At 44.1% G+C, this 17,176-nt stretch overlaps 1 protein-coding gene across 1 annotated transcript; it reads left to right on the forward strand.

Annotated features, from left to right (window-relative positions):
* Positions 1–1,250: 1,250 nt before the first annotated feature.
* Positions 1,251–15,887, forward strand: ABRAXAS2 (abraxas 2, BRISC complex subunit). The gene is made up of 9 exons (XM_058028948.1): positions 1,251–1,343; positions 2,722–2,812; positions 5,017–5,053; positions 6,699–6,765; positions 7,172–7,362; positions 7,928–8,047; positions 8,710–8,794; positions 10,323–10,437; positions 13,660–15,887. Exons 1-9 carry the CDS (start codon positions 1,272–1,274, stop codon positions 14,127–14,129), a joined length of 1,248 nt encoding a protein of 415 aa, XP_057884931.1. The 5' UTR covers positions 1,251–1,271; the 3' UTR covers positions 14,130–15,887.
* The last annotated feature ends 1,289 nt before the right edge of the window (positions 15,888–17,176 follow it).

Here is a 17,176-nt window from a genome sequence, read left to right on the forward strand (position 1 = left end):
CGGGCGGGAGGAGGCGGGCTCGCTGATCCGGCCGTGAGGGGGGCGCAGGCACCTGAGTGGTTTCTAATGTTTTGAAGCGTTTAAAAGCGGCCCGCTCCGGAGCCTGGCGTGGTTTCTAAGGTTTCCCAATCCCCCCCGGGGTTATAAACTGGATATAATGTGGATTATAAATAAATATTGCAAATCCCGTCTGAGTTGGATGGGGTATGGGGCCACCCGGTCTGTGCGAGGTGTCGCTGCCCACGGCAGGGGTTGTGATTAAATGGCCCTGAAAGTCCCTTCCGATTCCAATCGCTCCGTGATTCCATGAAAATCAGCGCAATATTTATATTCTTTTGGATATTTATTCGTTTATTCGTTGCAAATGCCACAGACGTTATTGCTGTTACAAGGTTTATTGCAAGGTGTTTTAATAAGGAAATGAGAGTGATAAACAGCACTGCTGCTCAGTTGCCTCCTGTACAGCTCCGTGTGTGTGAACCGCGGCGTTTCTTCCCAATCTCCCATCCATCCCTGCCCTCTGGCAGGGAGCCATTCCCTGTGTCCTGTCCCTCCATCCTTGTCCCCAGTCCCTCTCCAGCTCTCCTGGAGCCCCTCCAGGCCCTGGAGCGCCTCTGAGCTCTCCCTGGAGCCTTGCCAGGCGAACAGCCCCAGAGTAGAGGGGCTCCATCTCCCTCATCACCTTTGTGGCCTCCTCTGGACAAGCTCCAGCGCACCAATGTTCCTCGGGATGAGACAGAGAACCGCGTGTCCAGGGAGGAGAACACGGAGCTGGGGAAGGATCTGGAGCCCCAGGAGAGGCGGAGGGAGCTGGGCAGGGGCTCAGCCTGGAGCAAAGGAGGCTCAGGGGGAACCTTGTGGCTCTGCCAGGAGGGGACAGCCGGGGGCTCGGCTCTGCTCCAGGGAACAGGGACAGGAGCAGAGGGAACGGCCTCAGGCGGGGACAAGGGGGACTCAGGTTGGACATCAGGAGAAATGTCTCCGTAGAAGAGGTTGTTAAAGGTTGGAAAGGGTGAGGAGTCTCCACCCCTGGAGGTGTCCAAGGAACCCCTGGACGTGTCACTCAGTCCTCTGGGCTGAGTGACCGGTTGATGATCGGTCACAGGTTGGGCTCAGGGGTCTGTTCCAAACTCAATGTTCCAATGGCTCCCACAGTTTCCCACCCTTCCCTCCCAGGACTACATTCCCCATGATGCCCCGCGGCGCCGCCGGAAGCGGGCCTGCGTCCGGCGCGCGTGCGCCGTGGCGGCGGCGGCGGCGGTGTGTCCGTCATGGCGGCGTCCATCTCCGGCTACACCTTCAGCTCCGTGTGCTACTGCAGCGCCAACAGCAGCGCCGACCACGTACGTGCCCCCCGCCGCCGCCCCGGGCCCGCGGGGCTCCCTCACGCTGCACCCCGGCCGGCGGCTGCGCTGCAGGGCTTCCAGGCCGCGCCGCCGCCGGTGGGGCCCGGCCGCGGGTCACAGCGGGCGGGGGCGGCCCCAGACGGACACAGCGGGGCGGGATGCGGGGTGTCCGGCCGGGATGCGGGGTGTCCGGCATGTGGGGTGCCCCGGATGCTCCGCGGGGTACCCGGGATGTGGGCTGCCCGGTTTGCTCCTTCCCGGGTAGGATGTGAGGCGTCCCGGCTGCTCCCTGGGATTTGGGGTGCCCGGGGTGCTTCTCCTGCAGTGTGGGGACCCCAGGATGCTGCCCCCGGGATGTGGGGTGTCTGGGTGGGGTGTGGGCTTTCGGAGAGGGATGTGGGGTCTGCGGGATGCTGCCCCGGGATGTGGGGTACCAGGGGTGCTCCCCTCGGGATGCGTGGGCTGTTTCCTGGATGCGGGGGTGCCCAGGAGGGATGCGGGGTGCCCAGGCGGGATGCGGGGTGTCCAAGCGGGATGTGGGGTGCCCAAGCGGGGTGCGGGGTGCCCAGGCGGGATGTGGGATGCCCGGGCGGGATGTGGGGTACCCGGGGTGCTCCCCACGGGCTATCCGGGCTGTTCTCTGGATGCGGGGTGCCCAAGCGGGCTGTGGGGTGCCCGGGGCGCTCCCCGCGGGGTGTGGCTCCCGCAGCGCACGGGCTGTGGCAGGAAAACGCTCCTGTAAAAGCTCCATGAGGGATTTTCCAGTAGCTGCGGCCGACCGCGGGTGCAGTGCAGATTGGGCTGTTCCCGAATCGCTGGGTTTTGTTGGCACCTTTTTAGCCTGAGCTTGCTCTTTTCCTCTGCACCTTGTGCCAAAACCTCCTGAATCCAGCTCAGTCTCTTTCTTCATTTTGGGTAGAGATGGAGAATAAATTAATGTACCTTAAAATTGCCTTACTGTTAAATTGCCTCCTGGGTTTTGCAGTCCCTGGTGTTGGTCAGGGTCCAGCCCAGTCTCTACACTAAAATTTGTGGAAGTCCCTGCAGGTTTGAACTCCTCTTCCCTTGGCTTTGCTGGAGCTTTTCCCCCTTGTGTTTGGGGCTGAGCCCTCCCTTTTGTGATGTGTTTGCCCCGTGTGGGTTGTGTGCAGAGTGTTCCTTCTGGACAGCCCATCCCTGTAGTGCTGTAAAAGGATGCTGGCAAAGCAAAAAAACAGCTTTGGTAAAACCTCAGGGCAGTTTCTATCCCCTGGAACTCAGATGTGTCTTTCCAACTTCATCTTTGTTTCAGTTTGAAGCTAAGAAAGTTACAGTAAATGGCTGCATATAGTGGATTTTTTTCTCTATTTTTAATCTTTTTCTTTTAAAATTGCAGGAAGGATTTCTGCTGGGAGAGGTGAGACAAGAAGAGACTGTCAGCATTAGTGATTCCCAGATCAGCAACACTGAATTCCTGCAAGTGATAGGTAAGTGATGTAACTTTGAGTTGTTCTGAAGCAGGCACTGCTCAGGTTTCATGTTTTCAGGAGGTTTCATTAAGAATTGTTTTATGGTGTGAGGCAATCACAGGATTGTCTGTGTCAGACTTCCAGGATCACGTTTGCCACAGTGTCTGTGTGTTTGTGGTTGGGATGTGAAGAAAGAAACAAATCTTTGCAAGTTTCCTGCACCTCCTTTTATGGAGGAAAGATTATTTATGGAAGATATTTGTCTGCATTCTGTGATGGAAAAATTACTGTGGGGAATTTCCTGCTTGATACAGTTGCCTAAATACAGCATGTGCCCAAAACAAAATTAATTTATTGCTTGATTTACTGGTACTGGAAGGAGCAGATTTTCAGAAGCAGGTTTGGATGGATGGCTGGGAGTTGGTGGCATCATAAACTGTCACAGCAGGGCTGGACAAGGAATATCAGTCAGACAATCTGTTGATAAGCACAAGTTCTGTGCAGCTGATGTGTTGTGAAAACTGAGCAAAAATCAAAATCTTGCTGCTAAGTGTTGCTTGAAGGAGATTTTTTAGACATGAATGAGAGGCTGTTGCATGTTTTGTTTATAGAAAATAGGAAAGCCCTGAAAGAAACTGCCTTTTTATTTCTGGATATAAAACCAGCTGTTAAAATAGATTTAAACCCCCTTACATAGCTGGCTTTGTGGCTGTGATCCCAGATCACAAAGCAGGCTGTGCATGAAGCTCAGTGAGAGCACAAACAGCTCTGCATTGACTCTCACATGTTGCTCTGGCACAGCCAGGTGATCTGTGAACGTGTGCAGGGGCACCATGGTGCATCCCAGGAGATTTCCCACTTGCAGTGGTGATGGCTTTGTGCTCTGGGCTCCAGAAGGTTCAGTGCTTTCCTGTCTGGTTATTCCTAAGAGAACTCAGGTGGTGAATTGACTGGGAAGTGTCAGTTGTGAGCTAAATTCCAGAAGATAAAGGCACAGCATTTGTTGTGTTTGCAGATAATCACTGTCAGTGCTGCTGATGGCTCTGTGTGTTCAGGCAGAGCTGGCAGAGCCAGTCACTTACAGCTTTTTAATTAGACCTTGCTCCTCACTGGTCACTGACCTTGGTTATTGCTGGCAGTGATGTCACCACCTGCAGCCTTGGCCTGGGTTCCTAAACCAAGTGTTTGTGGTGTTAAAAACTGCTCCCTTTGAAATTCACCTTTGAAATTCACCTCTTTGTCACATTATTGGTTCCAGTGAGAATGGAAATCACCCACTCCTCAACACCTGCTGGATATTTTTTTTATTTACCATTTTTACTTCAATACTTATTCATCAGAATTAACTCTCAGCTGCTGAGATTGACAGTTTTGTGGCACTGTTGTCACAGATGACTTTTCACTTTCTTTTGTGTCTCCTTAGTGGTGGTGTTTAAATAAAAGTATGTGTACATAGTATGTGTGCTAGATACATATATACTAGTACATATATACATATATGTGCTAGATACATATTTTTATATATATATATATAAAAATAAGTCATGTTTGGTGTTGCAAAGGCAATGTAAGATTGGATTTTTACTCTTTTCTTATTCTCCTCTGAGGTTGCTGACATGTTGCAACCTTTGCTGATTAAATAAGCATCTTAGCATTTGTCACAACCTTTTCAATGAAAAAACATTGCCCTGACTTTTTAATATTTCATATAACAGAGTTATAAAGTGCAGCTAAATGTTTTGAAATTGCTTTTAACCCCTTTTCTCATTAGAGATTCTGTTTGCCTTGCCTCCTTAAACACTACAATCAGTGATTCCCTTCCCCATCTCTTTTTTTATTCCTTGCTGCTGTAAGAAACAATGTAGATGGATGCAAATAAGCTGTTGTGGAAGGGTGTAGAAAAAAAGAAAACAGAAACTATCAAATAGTATCAAAAGTGTGTATTTGATATAAATCTCTGTGCATCTGGGCAAGTGTATGCCTTGCTTATTGAAATATTTTTCTATGTAAAAGGTGAAATTATGAAGTGAAGGCATTTTCTGTGTATGGTGCTGTGTCATCAAGTGTGGAGACAGTGGGGGCAGTGTGTGCTGTGACACAAATGTTCCTTGCTCAGTAGCTCTGGTGTGGAAAGTTCATGCAAGATATGCCACTGTAATTTCTCTTTGCCTGGAGCAGTTGGACACATGCCACTTTTTTAATTTGTTTGTTTGTTTTTGCAGAAATCCATAACCATGAGCCTTGTTCCAAACTCTTTAGGTAAGCTTCTTTTGTTGTCTTGCTGTGCTGGCTGCAGAATATAAAACCAGGGAGCTCCCTGCAATGTATTAGCATTTCAAATGTCCCCAGCAGTGTTTGCTCATCTGATGCTTTTACAGGAGCACACACAAGTGACACCAACCATGACAATCAAAGCAGGAGTTTACAGTTGTAGTGTAGCTTGGAGGGGTTTATTTCTCCATCTGTTTGGAGTTCTGTGCAGCTCTGGAGGTAGGGCAGCAGTCAGGTCAGCTCAGATCACTCTGATGATGAGGAGGAATGTCAAAATCAATTGAAATTCAATTAAATTTAAATGTTGTAGTCTAGGCTGGCTCTGCCTGGGCCTGGTGGGTCCCTGTGTGCCCTAACCCTGGTAGCCTGCTGGGTTAACAAGTTGGTTTGTGCTTAGTGGAACCAACCTGCACCAAGTAATTATTGAAAAATCTTCAGCTTTCTAGTTATTTTTGCCTTCTGATCTTCTGAACTCCAGAATTTAAATTAAATATGGGGCTAATATATTCTATTTAACAGCTTCCATCTATTTACATGTAGATTTTCTCTATAGTCTTCACTTGTTACCCAGTGTTGGCTTCTAAAGCACTGTCTAGAATTCCTTTTGAGAAGGAATTCCCAATTAATCTCCTCTCATCTTGAGAGATTTCCAGCCAATTAAGAAGACACAGTAGCTTAGACATTGTGATTGACAGTGGTTGCATTAAAGAGAAAAGCTGCAGTCAGTCACTTTGCTGGCTGATAATTACAGAGAGGGTACTCTTAACTCAGTGATTTAAAATGCTGCAGACTCCACACATGGAGATAAAGCACAGACACAGAAAGAGTTGGATGTCCACCAGGGTTATAAATAAATATTGCAAACATGAACTGAAAAAATTGTGTAAATATAACATAGTGTCTCAAATTTGTCATTAGTTGTGGTCTGAGTTTTCCCAACAACTTACACCTTGAAGTAAATGGCATTTCCACCCTGATTTACCAGCCAAGCACTGAGCTCAGGATTTGGTGGTTTTTTACCCCCCCCCCCCAAAAGTTGAAGTCACAGACACCTAAACCAGAGCATTTTCCTGCACTGCTTTAGGTGTTAATATCAGCTCTTGAAAGAGACCAAGGAGGAATCTATTTTCAAATGTTTTTCCTTTTATCATGCACTCTGATCTACCTGAATACCTAAACCTGTCTGCATAAGCAGATTTATAAATTCCTAAATCTGTTCTGTCCACAAAATAACATGTCAGGGTTTGGGTTCAGCTGTGGAAGCAGAGCCATTTGGAAAGACCATGATACTTTGAATTATTGCTGACTCTTTTGGCATCAAGGATCCAGCCATGTGAGTGCAGTGGCAGGATTGGAGCTCCAGAAATTGATTTGGAGTTGCATTTGGAACAGCCCTGCTTTCATTTCTTCTGGGGCTGGTAGGCTTCTGATTATCAAAGCAGAGTTTTACAGAATGCTGGTCACAACAAAATGGCACAGTGCATTTCTGTGGTAAAAGTAAGGCTCTGGAAGTTGCTTTGTATTGTCTAGAATGCCATCTACTTGTAGAACAGTCAAAATAGAAATTGTTTTCTTTATGTATAATGTGTGTATAAACTATGTATTTACCTTTCTCTCTTCCTTTTTGTCCAAGCTTTTATGACTATGCAGGCAAAGTTAATGAGGAGAGTTTGGACAGGATTCTCAAAGACAGAAGAAAAGTAAGTTTTCTATCTTTTCATCCTCTTATAGGCATTAAAAAGAGTGGGTTTGAGAAACAAATTTTTTTAAAAAAAGTAGTTAAGTAGAATAAATACTTTCCTTCACAAATCTGATGGTTTGTTTTGATCCAGGGCTTATCCTGTACAGAAGTTGTTGGATTTGTGGTACTTAGATTAAACTGGGAGCAATGTCTAATTCCCCTGAAGAAATGCAAAGGATTTGAGTGTAGATCTCCAAAAGTGTAGGGCTGTATTGACCATCTCAAACTCACATCGTGAGGAATTCAGTTTGTTTCGTTGTGCTAAAGCTTTTGGGTGATGGTGATACCACAATATCAGCCCCTTTAAGGTAAATGTGTGTCTCTCAGGTAACACTGGGGGTTTTTCCTGATGTATTTGATTGCAGAACGTTATTGGATGGTACAGATTCAGGAGAAACACTCAGCAGCAGATGTCATACAGAGAGCACATCATCCATAAACAGCTGACACACATCCTTGGAGTGCCTGACCTCGTCTTCCTTCTCTTCAGCTTCATTTCCACTGCAAATAACTCCACACATGCTTTAGAATATGTGCTTTTTAGACCAAACAGAAGGTAAGCAAACTCTGCCAGTGAAGCAGTCCTCATTCTTTGTTCTGCTTTTTATTGCTATTTTTAATCTATTTAGGAGTTTGTACAACTGCACTTAAAGAAAGCTTTGTGTTTGTCCAGTGGTGTCTTGGGGTGCTTATTAATGATGACAGGTTTGGTTTTATTTTGGGGTTTTGTTCTGTTTTTTTTTGGTGCAAATAATCTATGAATTAAAATTAGGGTGAACAAAAAATCTTTTCAATCTCTAAGTCATCAGACAAAAATAATCTATTTTAAGAGACATCAAATGTCACTACCATGTTTCTTCTAGAGGACCTGAATGTACCTCTGGTAGTTTGCACATTATAAAGGTTCTTGGAGGTGTAGAGGTAGCTCTGTATTAAGGGTTTTTGATCCTACATTTATTTTGAATACAACTTGTAATATTCAGCTGCTTTTATAACAAACCTAATGCAGAAGCTTTAAAGTTAGATGAGTTCTGATTGTCAGAGGGATGGGATAATATCAATGCTTTTGTAAAGAATCTTTTTCAATTGAATTAATAAATCTTTCTGAACCTTCTCTGCAGGTATAATCAAAGGGTGTCACTTACTATTCCTAATCTAGGCAACACTAGCCAACAGGAATACAAAGGTTCTTCAGTGCCAAATACTTCTCAGAATTATGCCAAAGTTATTAAGGAACATGGGTAAGGACTTTTCCTTTCTAAATGAAGTAGTCATCAAGCTCTGCTCTCTGTACCTCACAGAGAATAACACAAATGTGCATGTTGAAAACCAGGTCTGGAGGAGAGTGGTCAGTTCCCAGTGTGCTTTTTTCCTGGTTAGAATTGGATCTTGTAGAAGAACCAAGGGAGCTCAGTGCACTTTTCAGAAAGGCAGAGTTGGTGTGGCCAGTCCATGCTGGGACCCTTCTGGCTGGAAATTCTGACTTGATTTCCACCCACCTCCCCAAGGAATTCTGTGTGCACTTGGAGTCTGCCTCAGAAGCATTGAATTCTTGATGGTTTTCTTGAGTATTTTCAATTAAATGCCATAAATTCAAAGTAGCTTTTCTGGCTGTTAACAATAAAATTATACAAGCTTAAAGATTTTGGCACAAGTTTAATCTCATTCAAATGAGACTTTATTGTTCCAGGAGGAGTTTTGGTATTGAATATGCTGCTGTCCAAATTTTTGTTTATGACAGTATGGTACATTTTTAACAATGTACTATTGCTAAAATAGCATATTTAGCAATAAGATATATTTTAAAAATACAGTGATAGACTGCTTAACTGGAATTCAAAGACAGCATGAGCTAGAAGCCTGTATTGTCTTTTCTCACTGATGATTTCTGCTTTCTTTTTAGTACTGATTTTTTTGACAAAGATGGAGTGATGAAGGACATCAGGGCTATCTATCAGGTTTATAATGCACTTCAGGAAAAAGTACAGGTAACATCCTTTACTCCATACTGGTCTGTGTATATGTGGCATCTTTTATTCATCCTTTGGTTAAAGCAGGCATGGAGGAGGTGGAGATTTTTAGAGCTCACAAGGAATTATCATGAACTGTAGGAAAATAAGACTGACTTTAAAGTTAAACGTTTCAGTTTGTATTTAATGTGAGCAGTGGCTTCTGCAGTGCTTCTGTGTGGCCTCTTTGAAAGTGGTTGGTACAAATAGCACCAATTTTTTGTCTTTTGCAAGTAAAGGATTTAATACTTAGTGATTTATGGGAGGTGTTAGTCATTTTTAAGGGTTTGCAGTGAAGAGAAGCCCTGCTGAAGGCTGTAGGGATTTGCAGAGGTTTAAAAATGACTCCTGGCTCTGGGTATGGAGCATGAGCAGAGCACCATCTGTTAGTTCAAACTTGTGAACATTTTGTGTGGAGCATGAGTGAATCCTGCTCCAAATGTGCCAAAGCATCTGAGAATGCCTGGAGTGTCAGCTCTGCTCGTTGTGAGCTTGTCAGCTCCCAGCTTGTCCTGTGTGCAGAGCAGTGGAGCTGTGCTGCAGGGGAGCAGCTCCCACATCTGCTGATTGTGGGGAGTCACAGCTCCTCCCAGGCTTTCCCCCTGCCCTGGGGGGATTGCTGCCTGTGCTCTGCTGCTTCCCTCCTGAGCAGGGAGCAAGGAGCAATCCCTCCAGCCACCCCTGCACCCACTGCTCTTTCTCTCTGGGAATTGGCACCTTCCAGCCTCCTTTGGAAGGCACACACTTGCAGGCAGCTGCAGGGAATAGCAAAGTTTCTCTTCAGACCTGTGTCCATTAGCTAATGGCATTGTTGTGTGATGCTGTCCTTGCCAGGAGCATGGCTGTCCTCTGTGCTCCTGCTGTTGTTTCAATTGCTGTCTGGACAAATGGAAATGGGCTTCCTTAGCCTGGAGAAAGGGAGGCTGAGGGGAGACATTGTTGCTCTCTTCTCTCCAGAAACAAGTGACAGGAGGAGAGGAAACCACCTCAAGTTGCACCAGGGGAGGTTTAGGATGGAAATTAGGAACAATTTTTTCCCTGGGAGGGCTGTCAGGCATTGGAACAGGCTGTTCAAGACAGTGGTGGAATCAGCATCCCTGGAAGTGATCATGGCCAATATTGAATTTCATAGAATCACAGAATGCTTTGGGTGGGAAGGGACCTTAAAGCTCTTCTCATTCCCATGGCAGGGACACCTTCCACTGTCCCAGGCTGCTCCAAGCCTCATCCATCCTGAACACTTCCAGGGATGTTGGACACCAACCAATTTTGCATCTTATTGCAAATCTCCTGTCATGATGCATTGTTTGGAAATGCTTTTCCTATAATGCAGCAACAGCCAGTAAAGAAAACAATCTTGAGGTTGAGTATTTCTGCTGCAGTTAAATCCTGCTTTTAGTTTTGTGCTTCAATGGCTTCTTGCCTGGTAGTAGCTTTATTAATGTTGTCCTGAAACTATTTCCTACATTTTTGCCCAATCTTAGCATATCTTACATTTTTCTCCCAGGCAGTATGTATAGATGTAGAAAAAAGTGAACGTGTTGTTGAATCTTTTCAAGCTGATGTAAACAAGTTAAAAAGGCAAATCGCACAAAAGAAGAATGAAAAAGAACAAGAAATAAGTAAGTTGCCTTTTAATTACCTTTTTTCTTTCAGAAGCAGGTGCTGTGAGGAGAAAATGTTTTGTGGAGTTAAAGTAATTGTTGTATTGCTGATAATTCGTGGGAAAAATCATCCCAATGGGAAGGGCAGTATGGTGGATTTGTGTTGAGTGACACCTGAGCTGTGAAAGTGTGTGTTGAAGGTATTTCTGCTGGAATCATCCAGTGTTAGCAAGCTTAAAATACAGCAGAGACAACACTGTAAAGAAAGAATAAGCAAGTCTGTTCTGGAAATAACACAGGAAAAGATCAGTTGTAGGAAAAGAAAAGTGAGGGGAAAAAAAAGCTAAATACTGAAGAGATTCTTTTTGAAGTAAAGAAACAGGATACAGTGTTCACAGGCCAGGAGCTATCCGTGGTTTTATGAAGTCTTTATTCCCACTCCCATTTGCTGACTTAGTGGTAAAGATGTTCAGCACTGAAATATCACTTCTCAGTGTTGAAGTAAATCTTGGTAGGTGTTGTTCATCTCATTTTGCTGCTCCATAATGTCCTGAGTCAGTGAGCCTTGCTGTGTGAGCACATTTGGCTGATTGCCACACTGTCCTTCCTTCCTAAAAACTGAGTGTGGCCTCAGGAGACTTTGGTTAGCAGCAGATAAGTTTTGTGAAGCTCCTTCCAAAGTGCCATTGCTGATCTAATTGAATTTGTGAGTGCAAGGGAAGACTGAAGGTAGAGAGTAAGGGCAGAGAACAGGCAAATGGGAAGTAAGATAAAAACCTAAATAATTCATAAGCAAATTGCACATTTCAGCAAACACTGCCTCTTTTTACCCATGTTTTGAACTGATAAGCAAATAATGAAATTTTGTCATTTTAGCTATGAGGTGTTTTTTATTATTTCTGAATCCTGTTACCTAAAGCAGTGTGTGACAAAAAAGGGGTTTAGGTGGGTGAACACCCTAAACTCTGCAAAGGGCCTGCTGCTCCTGCTGTGACTGCTATTTTAATTTTCTCCAGGCACTGTTATCACATGAACATTTTAGTCAGCACAAGTTCTTCTTTGAATCTCACAGATAAGGTAGCAGAGCCAGGATTAGCCCAGGACCATTTGAAAGGTGGAAGTAAATGAGTCACTGCTGTTTCCTGCTTGGCTGTAGATGAAGTAGGCAGGGAGCTGCTACTATGGGGAAGCAGAGGTGGATATTTGGTGTGACTGGAGCTGATCCCAGCACAGATGGGAAAAGCTGGGGGAGGAGGAGGAAGAGCAGTCAGTGCTCAGCTCTGGCTACTACCAGGGAGATGCAAATGCTGGACTGAGAATTGATGCCAGAGCACAGAATCATGTGAGAGGGCTGAAACAAGAAAACATGCAGTATTTTTAGATGTGAGTAGTTAATTACTGAATCTGGCCTTCTGTTCCCTCACTTGCTCAATGCTGGGAGAATTTCCTTGGTTTTAGTGAGGAAAAGGGAGAGTTTGATTCCAGTTCCTGTGGGAGTGTTGTGTGAGAGCTTGGTGTTCCTACAAACCTTGGGTTAACAGGTTATGACTTAAACACTCCATTATGAAAGGCAGTTGAGACTTCAGCTGCCAGATCACTGAAATAATTGTGTACATGCAGCAGGATGTTCCAGGTTTGGTGAGTGCTGGGCACTTCCCAGGTGCCAGGAAATCTCCCAGTGCTGTTCTGGTGTGGCCCAGAACTGGAGTGCTGTTGTTGTGCAGCCACTTGAGGGAATGTGCTCTTTTCATTCCCAAGAGACATCTCAGTGACTTGCTTAGAGGAGCTCTCACCCTCCATGTGGGGTTTCTCCAGTAAACAGAGCTGATCCCATTGTGTCCCTCACCTTGCACATTCCAGTATCAGTTCTGGCAGGTTTGTTGGTTAATAATCCCTTAGGAACCAGTCAAAAACTTCAGTGTCTCCCAGTGCTTAAAAAACTTCCTGCCAGGAAGTCTTTCCTTGTGTCTAGTGTGCAGTACTCAAATTTACCTCTCTGCAGCAGCCTCTTAGGCACATTTAAGAATAAAATGCTTTCTTCAGTCTTCCCTACTAATCCCAGTTGTTCCAGCCTTTCCTCTTAGGTCATGACTATTAGATCCCTTGTGTTTTGTAGGGTTTCTCCAGTTTTCCCTATTTTATAAACTATTGTATTCATAGTTACATATATTTTGGTTATATTTTTAACAACTACAGTGAAATGATACATACCTGTATCTCCACAGCTGAGCACACCTCATGCATGTTGATTTATAGTTTACATGAATCAAGTTTCTTTTCTGCAGAAGGATCAAGTGTTCCTCATTTTTGCAGCTCTTGCAGTTCATTATTCCTGTGCACGTCTTCCTCAAATTATTTTCCAAATCAGCTCATTTAAGATGACTTTCACATTCTTGTTCTGATACCCTGCTACACTCCCAGCTATAATTCCATCATTTGGATTTTTAATGTGAGTGAAGTTATTAAAATAATAATTTGAGGGAAGAAGACAATAATAATTTGAGAGAAGAAGACATGGTGATTTCTTTGCAGATGTTATGAGATTGTCCCCTAGCACAAGGGGCATTGAAAGTACAAAGTGATACTTTTAAGATACAATATCAAATATCAATTATGGATGAAAAATGAGTTGAGTTTTACTGAGTAAGACACAGGCAGAGAGGAACAGGTTGAGCTCTAGCACAGGTGCTTTTTGATGTGAGAAGGAGCTGAAAAATACAGAGAAAAGATGAGATGGAAACAGCAACAGGCTGTGGAAACATCCTGTAGCTGTGTTTTTTGGGAGCTTAAACCAGAGGAAATGATCTGTACAGAATGACTGTGCACATGAAAGTGTTGCATGTTTGCACTTGGTTGGTTTATTTGCTTTCTGACTCATTTTGGGTTTGAAAGGGATCACTGGGATAATTGAGCTGATCCTGATGAGGCTCAGGCTGCACTGCTGAATTTAGGGGAGTTTGTCACGCTCAAAGAGAAGGGTGCAGTGTTAAACAAGGTTTGATGTGACAGTCAGGGGCAGTGTATTGATGACTCTCTAAGCCTTAAATCAGAGGTATGAAAGATGGGAAGAGCAGACTGAGAGGACAGGATCCAGTGCTGGAGTTGGAAGGCAGTGCCAGGGGTGAGCATTTGATAACAAGCAGAAGGAAAGAAGCGAGGGCAGGCGAGGTGGTCACAGCTCAGGTAATGGGAGCACGTTGCCAAGAAAGCATTAAGTACCTCCTGTTCTTTGCTTTGTAGGAATGCAGCAGGCAATTTTAAGCAGGCAAATGCCAACAGATAACGTGGAACCCATGTTTGTTCCCCGAATGTCCTACACTGGCTTTGCTGTGGAAGGCTGCACACTGGAGGATTCCGACGTGTCCGATCCTCCCCCGCCCTACTCGGATTTCAACACAAGCACTCACGACAGCTCTGGCAGCCCCGGGCTCCTGGAGAGCAGCAGCATCTTCATGCCTCGGCCTCAGGCAGTGGGGTCTTCCAGTTATGTTTCCACAAGTGCAGGATTGAAATATTCTGGCAATGGAGCATCCATGCCATCTTCCCAAAGAGCGCTGCCTGACAATGTTGACGAATCAGAAGACAGTGATTATGAGAATTTGCTTGAACCCACAGAGTCCTCTGACAGTGAATACTCACAGACAAGGGAGTCACGACCTTCAGCACATCCCGATGGTGATTCCAGGAACACTCAAACTTCTCAGATTTGATAGGGGGGAAAACAGAACAAATCCACGTGACACTGTTTTTTCATAATTGTTACCGAGAGATTTTGGGGATTTGGCCCGGAGGAAATGAACTACACAGGATTACTGTGCACACGAAATGTAGAAGACTTGCACTAGATGGTTTATTCACCTTGTGATACATTTTGCAAGTTTTATAATGGAATCATTAGGATAATCAAGTTGTACTAATACTGATGAGGTTCATGGATGTACTGGTAAAATTTAGGCAAAATGAAATTTATAGAGATCTTGTAGCTTTTGTTGCCATATTTTCTTTAAGACAATAAATTGGGATGTAGTAACTAAGCACAGTTAGTCTACAGATAATGTTCTCAAATCAAAACTTACCTCTTGCACTATCATGCCTTGAATTTTAATTTTTGAAAGGGAATAATAAATATATCAGCCGCCTTCCGAATAGCTTTCTATGGTAAGCCAAATTGGCCTTTGCAAGCAAAGAAATTTTGATAATTCTGAGAAGCCTGATAGGAAAAGACGTGGTCAACCTCCTTCTGTGGGCCTGCCCTCACCAGAGGAGGGGTTTGGTCTGACCTTTTTTTACAAACAGAATGTGTCTCACTTCAACTGATGGTTGCCTTTTTTTCTGTAAAGGATGTTGGGGGGGTGGGATGCCTGGTAAATCATCCAGATGAATGTCATAAATAGAATTATTCTGGTTTCGCTGGGTTTACAATGACTTTATGCCACACTAGCCTCATTTATTGTCTCATGTGTTCTTTTAGCATAAATATGAAGTGCACATACAGGAGTAAATGACCAACAGAAGTAGTAAATTCCATCATGATTGGACTTTGGAGTCTGCAAATTGCAAACATCAGAGACTGCTACTTGCATTTTATTTGCATCTGAGTATTGGATTTACGCTTCTAGATGAGTTATTTTATGTGATAAATAGGGGATAGGGTAGGAGAAGATTGTTTGGAGAGTCCCCTGGGTTTATTACCTCTTTTCCTCTGGGTGAAACATGTAAATGATTATTTTAATTTGAATTACAGCTCTTGTCAGAAAACTGCCGTTTGGGATAAATGAAGTGTGGTATATTTAGAGAATTTCATGTTTGGATGCACTTACTTTTATTTAAATACTGCTTGTATGCTAACGTTGCCCAAAATATGTGAAATTGTGCCACTAAGAAGTTTGTATTATTGGACTTTATCCCTGATGTGTAAATGAGAAAATACACATTTTAAGATGAGGTTATCTGCAGCGTTTATCACTTTGAGGTATCAATAGCCACTTCTTCAGTTTACACCCAGAACAGCAAAACAGTTGCTGAAAAATTTTTAATATCTCCAGTTTACCCACTGAAATTTTAGTCTTCTGGATCATATCCATAGGCAAAAGTCTCTTCATTACCCTCTCCTTACCTGTGCTAAATTAACTTTGGGAAAAAAATGAGATGTTAAAATTGCCAGTTTTCTTCAAAGTGGTTCCATCTTTAAACATCAAGTGCTCTGGTTTTAACTATTTGACATTGTTCTCATTAGCCTTAACTGGATGGATTTTTGTCTTGGAGTGTTGCAATCCCTGGAACAGAGACCTGGCTGTGGAGCCACCACCTGTGAGCACCTGTGGCTCAGGTGTGGACATGTCCATGCTGAAATCAGAACTGACAGGTTGGCAGCCACCCTCTTCATTTCTATTCTGCACAGAAACCTGCAAAATGTACATCTCTGAGAAAGCAGTTCAATGTGACAATAAAATCTTATTTAATCCTGCCATAGGTTTTAATGCTTGTCAGGTGCCACGTTGGTGGAGGAGCTCACTGGGCAGCAGAAGTGCAGCTCAGAAGTGTGTGAAGTTTGTTCAGGCTGGGGCTGAGGGGATGTGGCAGAGGGAATATTCCATGCCTGACACATGTTTGTACAAGATCCGTGAATTCTGGGGTTATTTAACATAAAATGTTATGAGTTCTGCTTGGTTTTCCATGCACCATGTAGGTGGGACAGGTGTGTCATTTTGTGCCTCCAGCCAGTGCCTACCTGCAGGTGTTTTCATCCACCAGAACTGCTGACTCATAAAGGGTGTGGCTTTTTTGTTTTTAATGTAGGTGATATTCTGGTAAAAATACACCTGCTTCAACTTGGCAGTTTCCTTCACAGTCCTGTCAAGAAACAACAATGGTGGGTTGAGATCTGTCAGAAGGCCACAGGGAGTAGCTTTAAATTGTGAATTTTCCCACCTGTGCAACACCAGGGTTCCAGTGTGACTCCTGGACTGTCCCTGGTGGTGATCCCCAGGAGCAGGGCCTGTAGCTGTGTCCTCTCCCCAACAGGAAGGCAGCACTGAGGAAAAGCTCTGAAAATTGGCTTCTGTGTCCTGTTCCAAATCCTGGAGTTTTCCTGGTACAGTGAAATATTTTCTGGTTGATTGTGAGAAACCTGGAACTGCAGTTTCCTTTATTTCAAAATTGATTCCCCCTCTGACTGTTGATAGTAAGAAGAACAGGGATGCACCATATGGGAAGCCTCAATGAATTAGAGCTATCACATATGCTTACAAAAGGAAGCATCAGCAAATATTTCTGAAATTAGCTTGGATTGACACTCTGGGAGTCTCCAAGTCCTGTCTATGCTTATGGGATGGAACATGTTGGCAGAAAGACTTGTGAGCATTGTTAATTTTGGCATATTCATGACTCTGCAGGTTTAGAGCTCATGTCTCACTTCTCTGGGGACATTTCACTGCCTCCGACATGTCCTGAGTTAAAATGTAAAGAGAAGCTGTTACTGTTGGGGTAGCATCAAGATAAGATAAGCAAACTGATAAAACTCCTGTTAAGTGGGAAGATGCTTCTGAGTACACTGAATGTAACTAGAATCAGTCTGAAACTTTGCTTTTTTTGGTGCTGCAAGGTTTATTTTAAGGGTTATTTTTGATAACAGGCTTGCTTTGCTGGCTTCTTCCATGGTTCTGCCTCTGAGCAGTCTGCAGATCAGCTTAAAAGGTGTTGGTTTCTGGCTTCCTTTGAGGTGAATCTTCCTGAGGTGAATCTTCCTCTGGCTCTC

This window comes from Melospiza georgiana, chromosome 8, assembly GCF_028018845.1.
Source record: "Melospiza georgiana isolate bMelGeo1 chromosome 8, bMelGeo1.pri, whole genome shotgun sequence".
In the NCBI taxonomy this organism is placed as follows: Eukaryota; Metazoa; Chordata; class Aves; order Passeriformes; family Passerellidae; genus Melospiza; species Melospiza georgiana.

What these genes read in the sequence shown, in the direction of transcription:
- ABRAXAS2 (XM_058028948.1), top strand. Translation starts at nt 1,272, where the DNA reads ATGGCGGCGTCCATCTCCGGCTACACCTTCAGCTCCGTGTGCTACTGC. An exon ending in TGAATTCCTGCAAGTGATAG is followed by an intron (nt 2,813 to 5,016) that starts GTAAGTGATGTA and finishes TTGTTTTTGCAG; the next exon opens with AAATCCATAACCATGAGCCT. An exon ending in TTCTCAAAGACAGAAGAAAA is followed by an intron (nt 6,766 to 7,171) that starts GTAAGTTTTCTA and finishes ATTTGATTGCAG; the next exon opens with AACGTTATTGGATGGTACAG.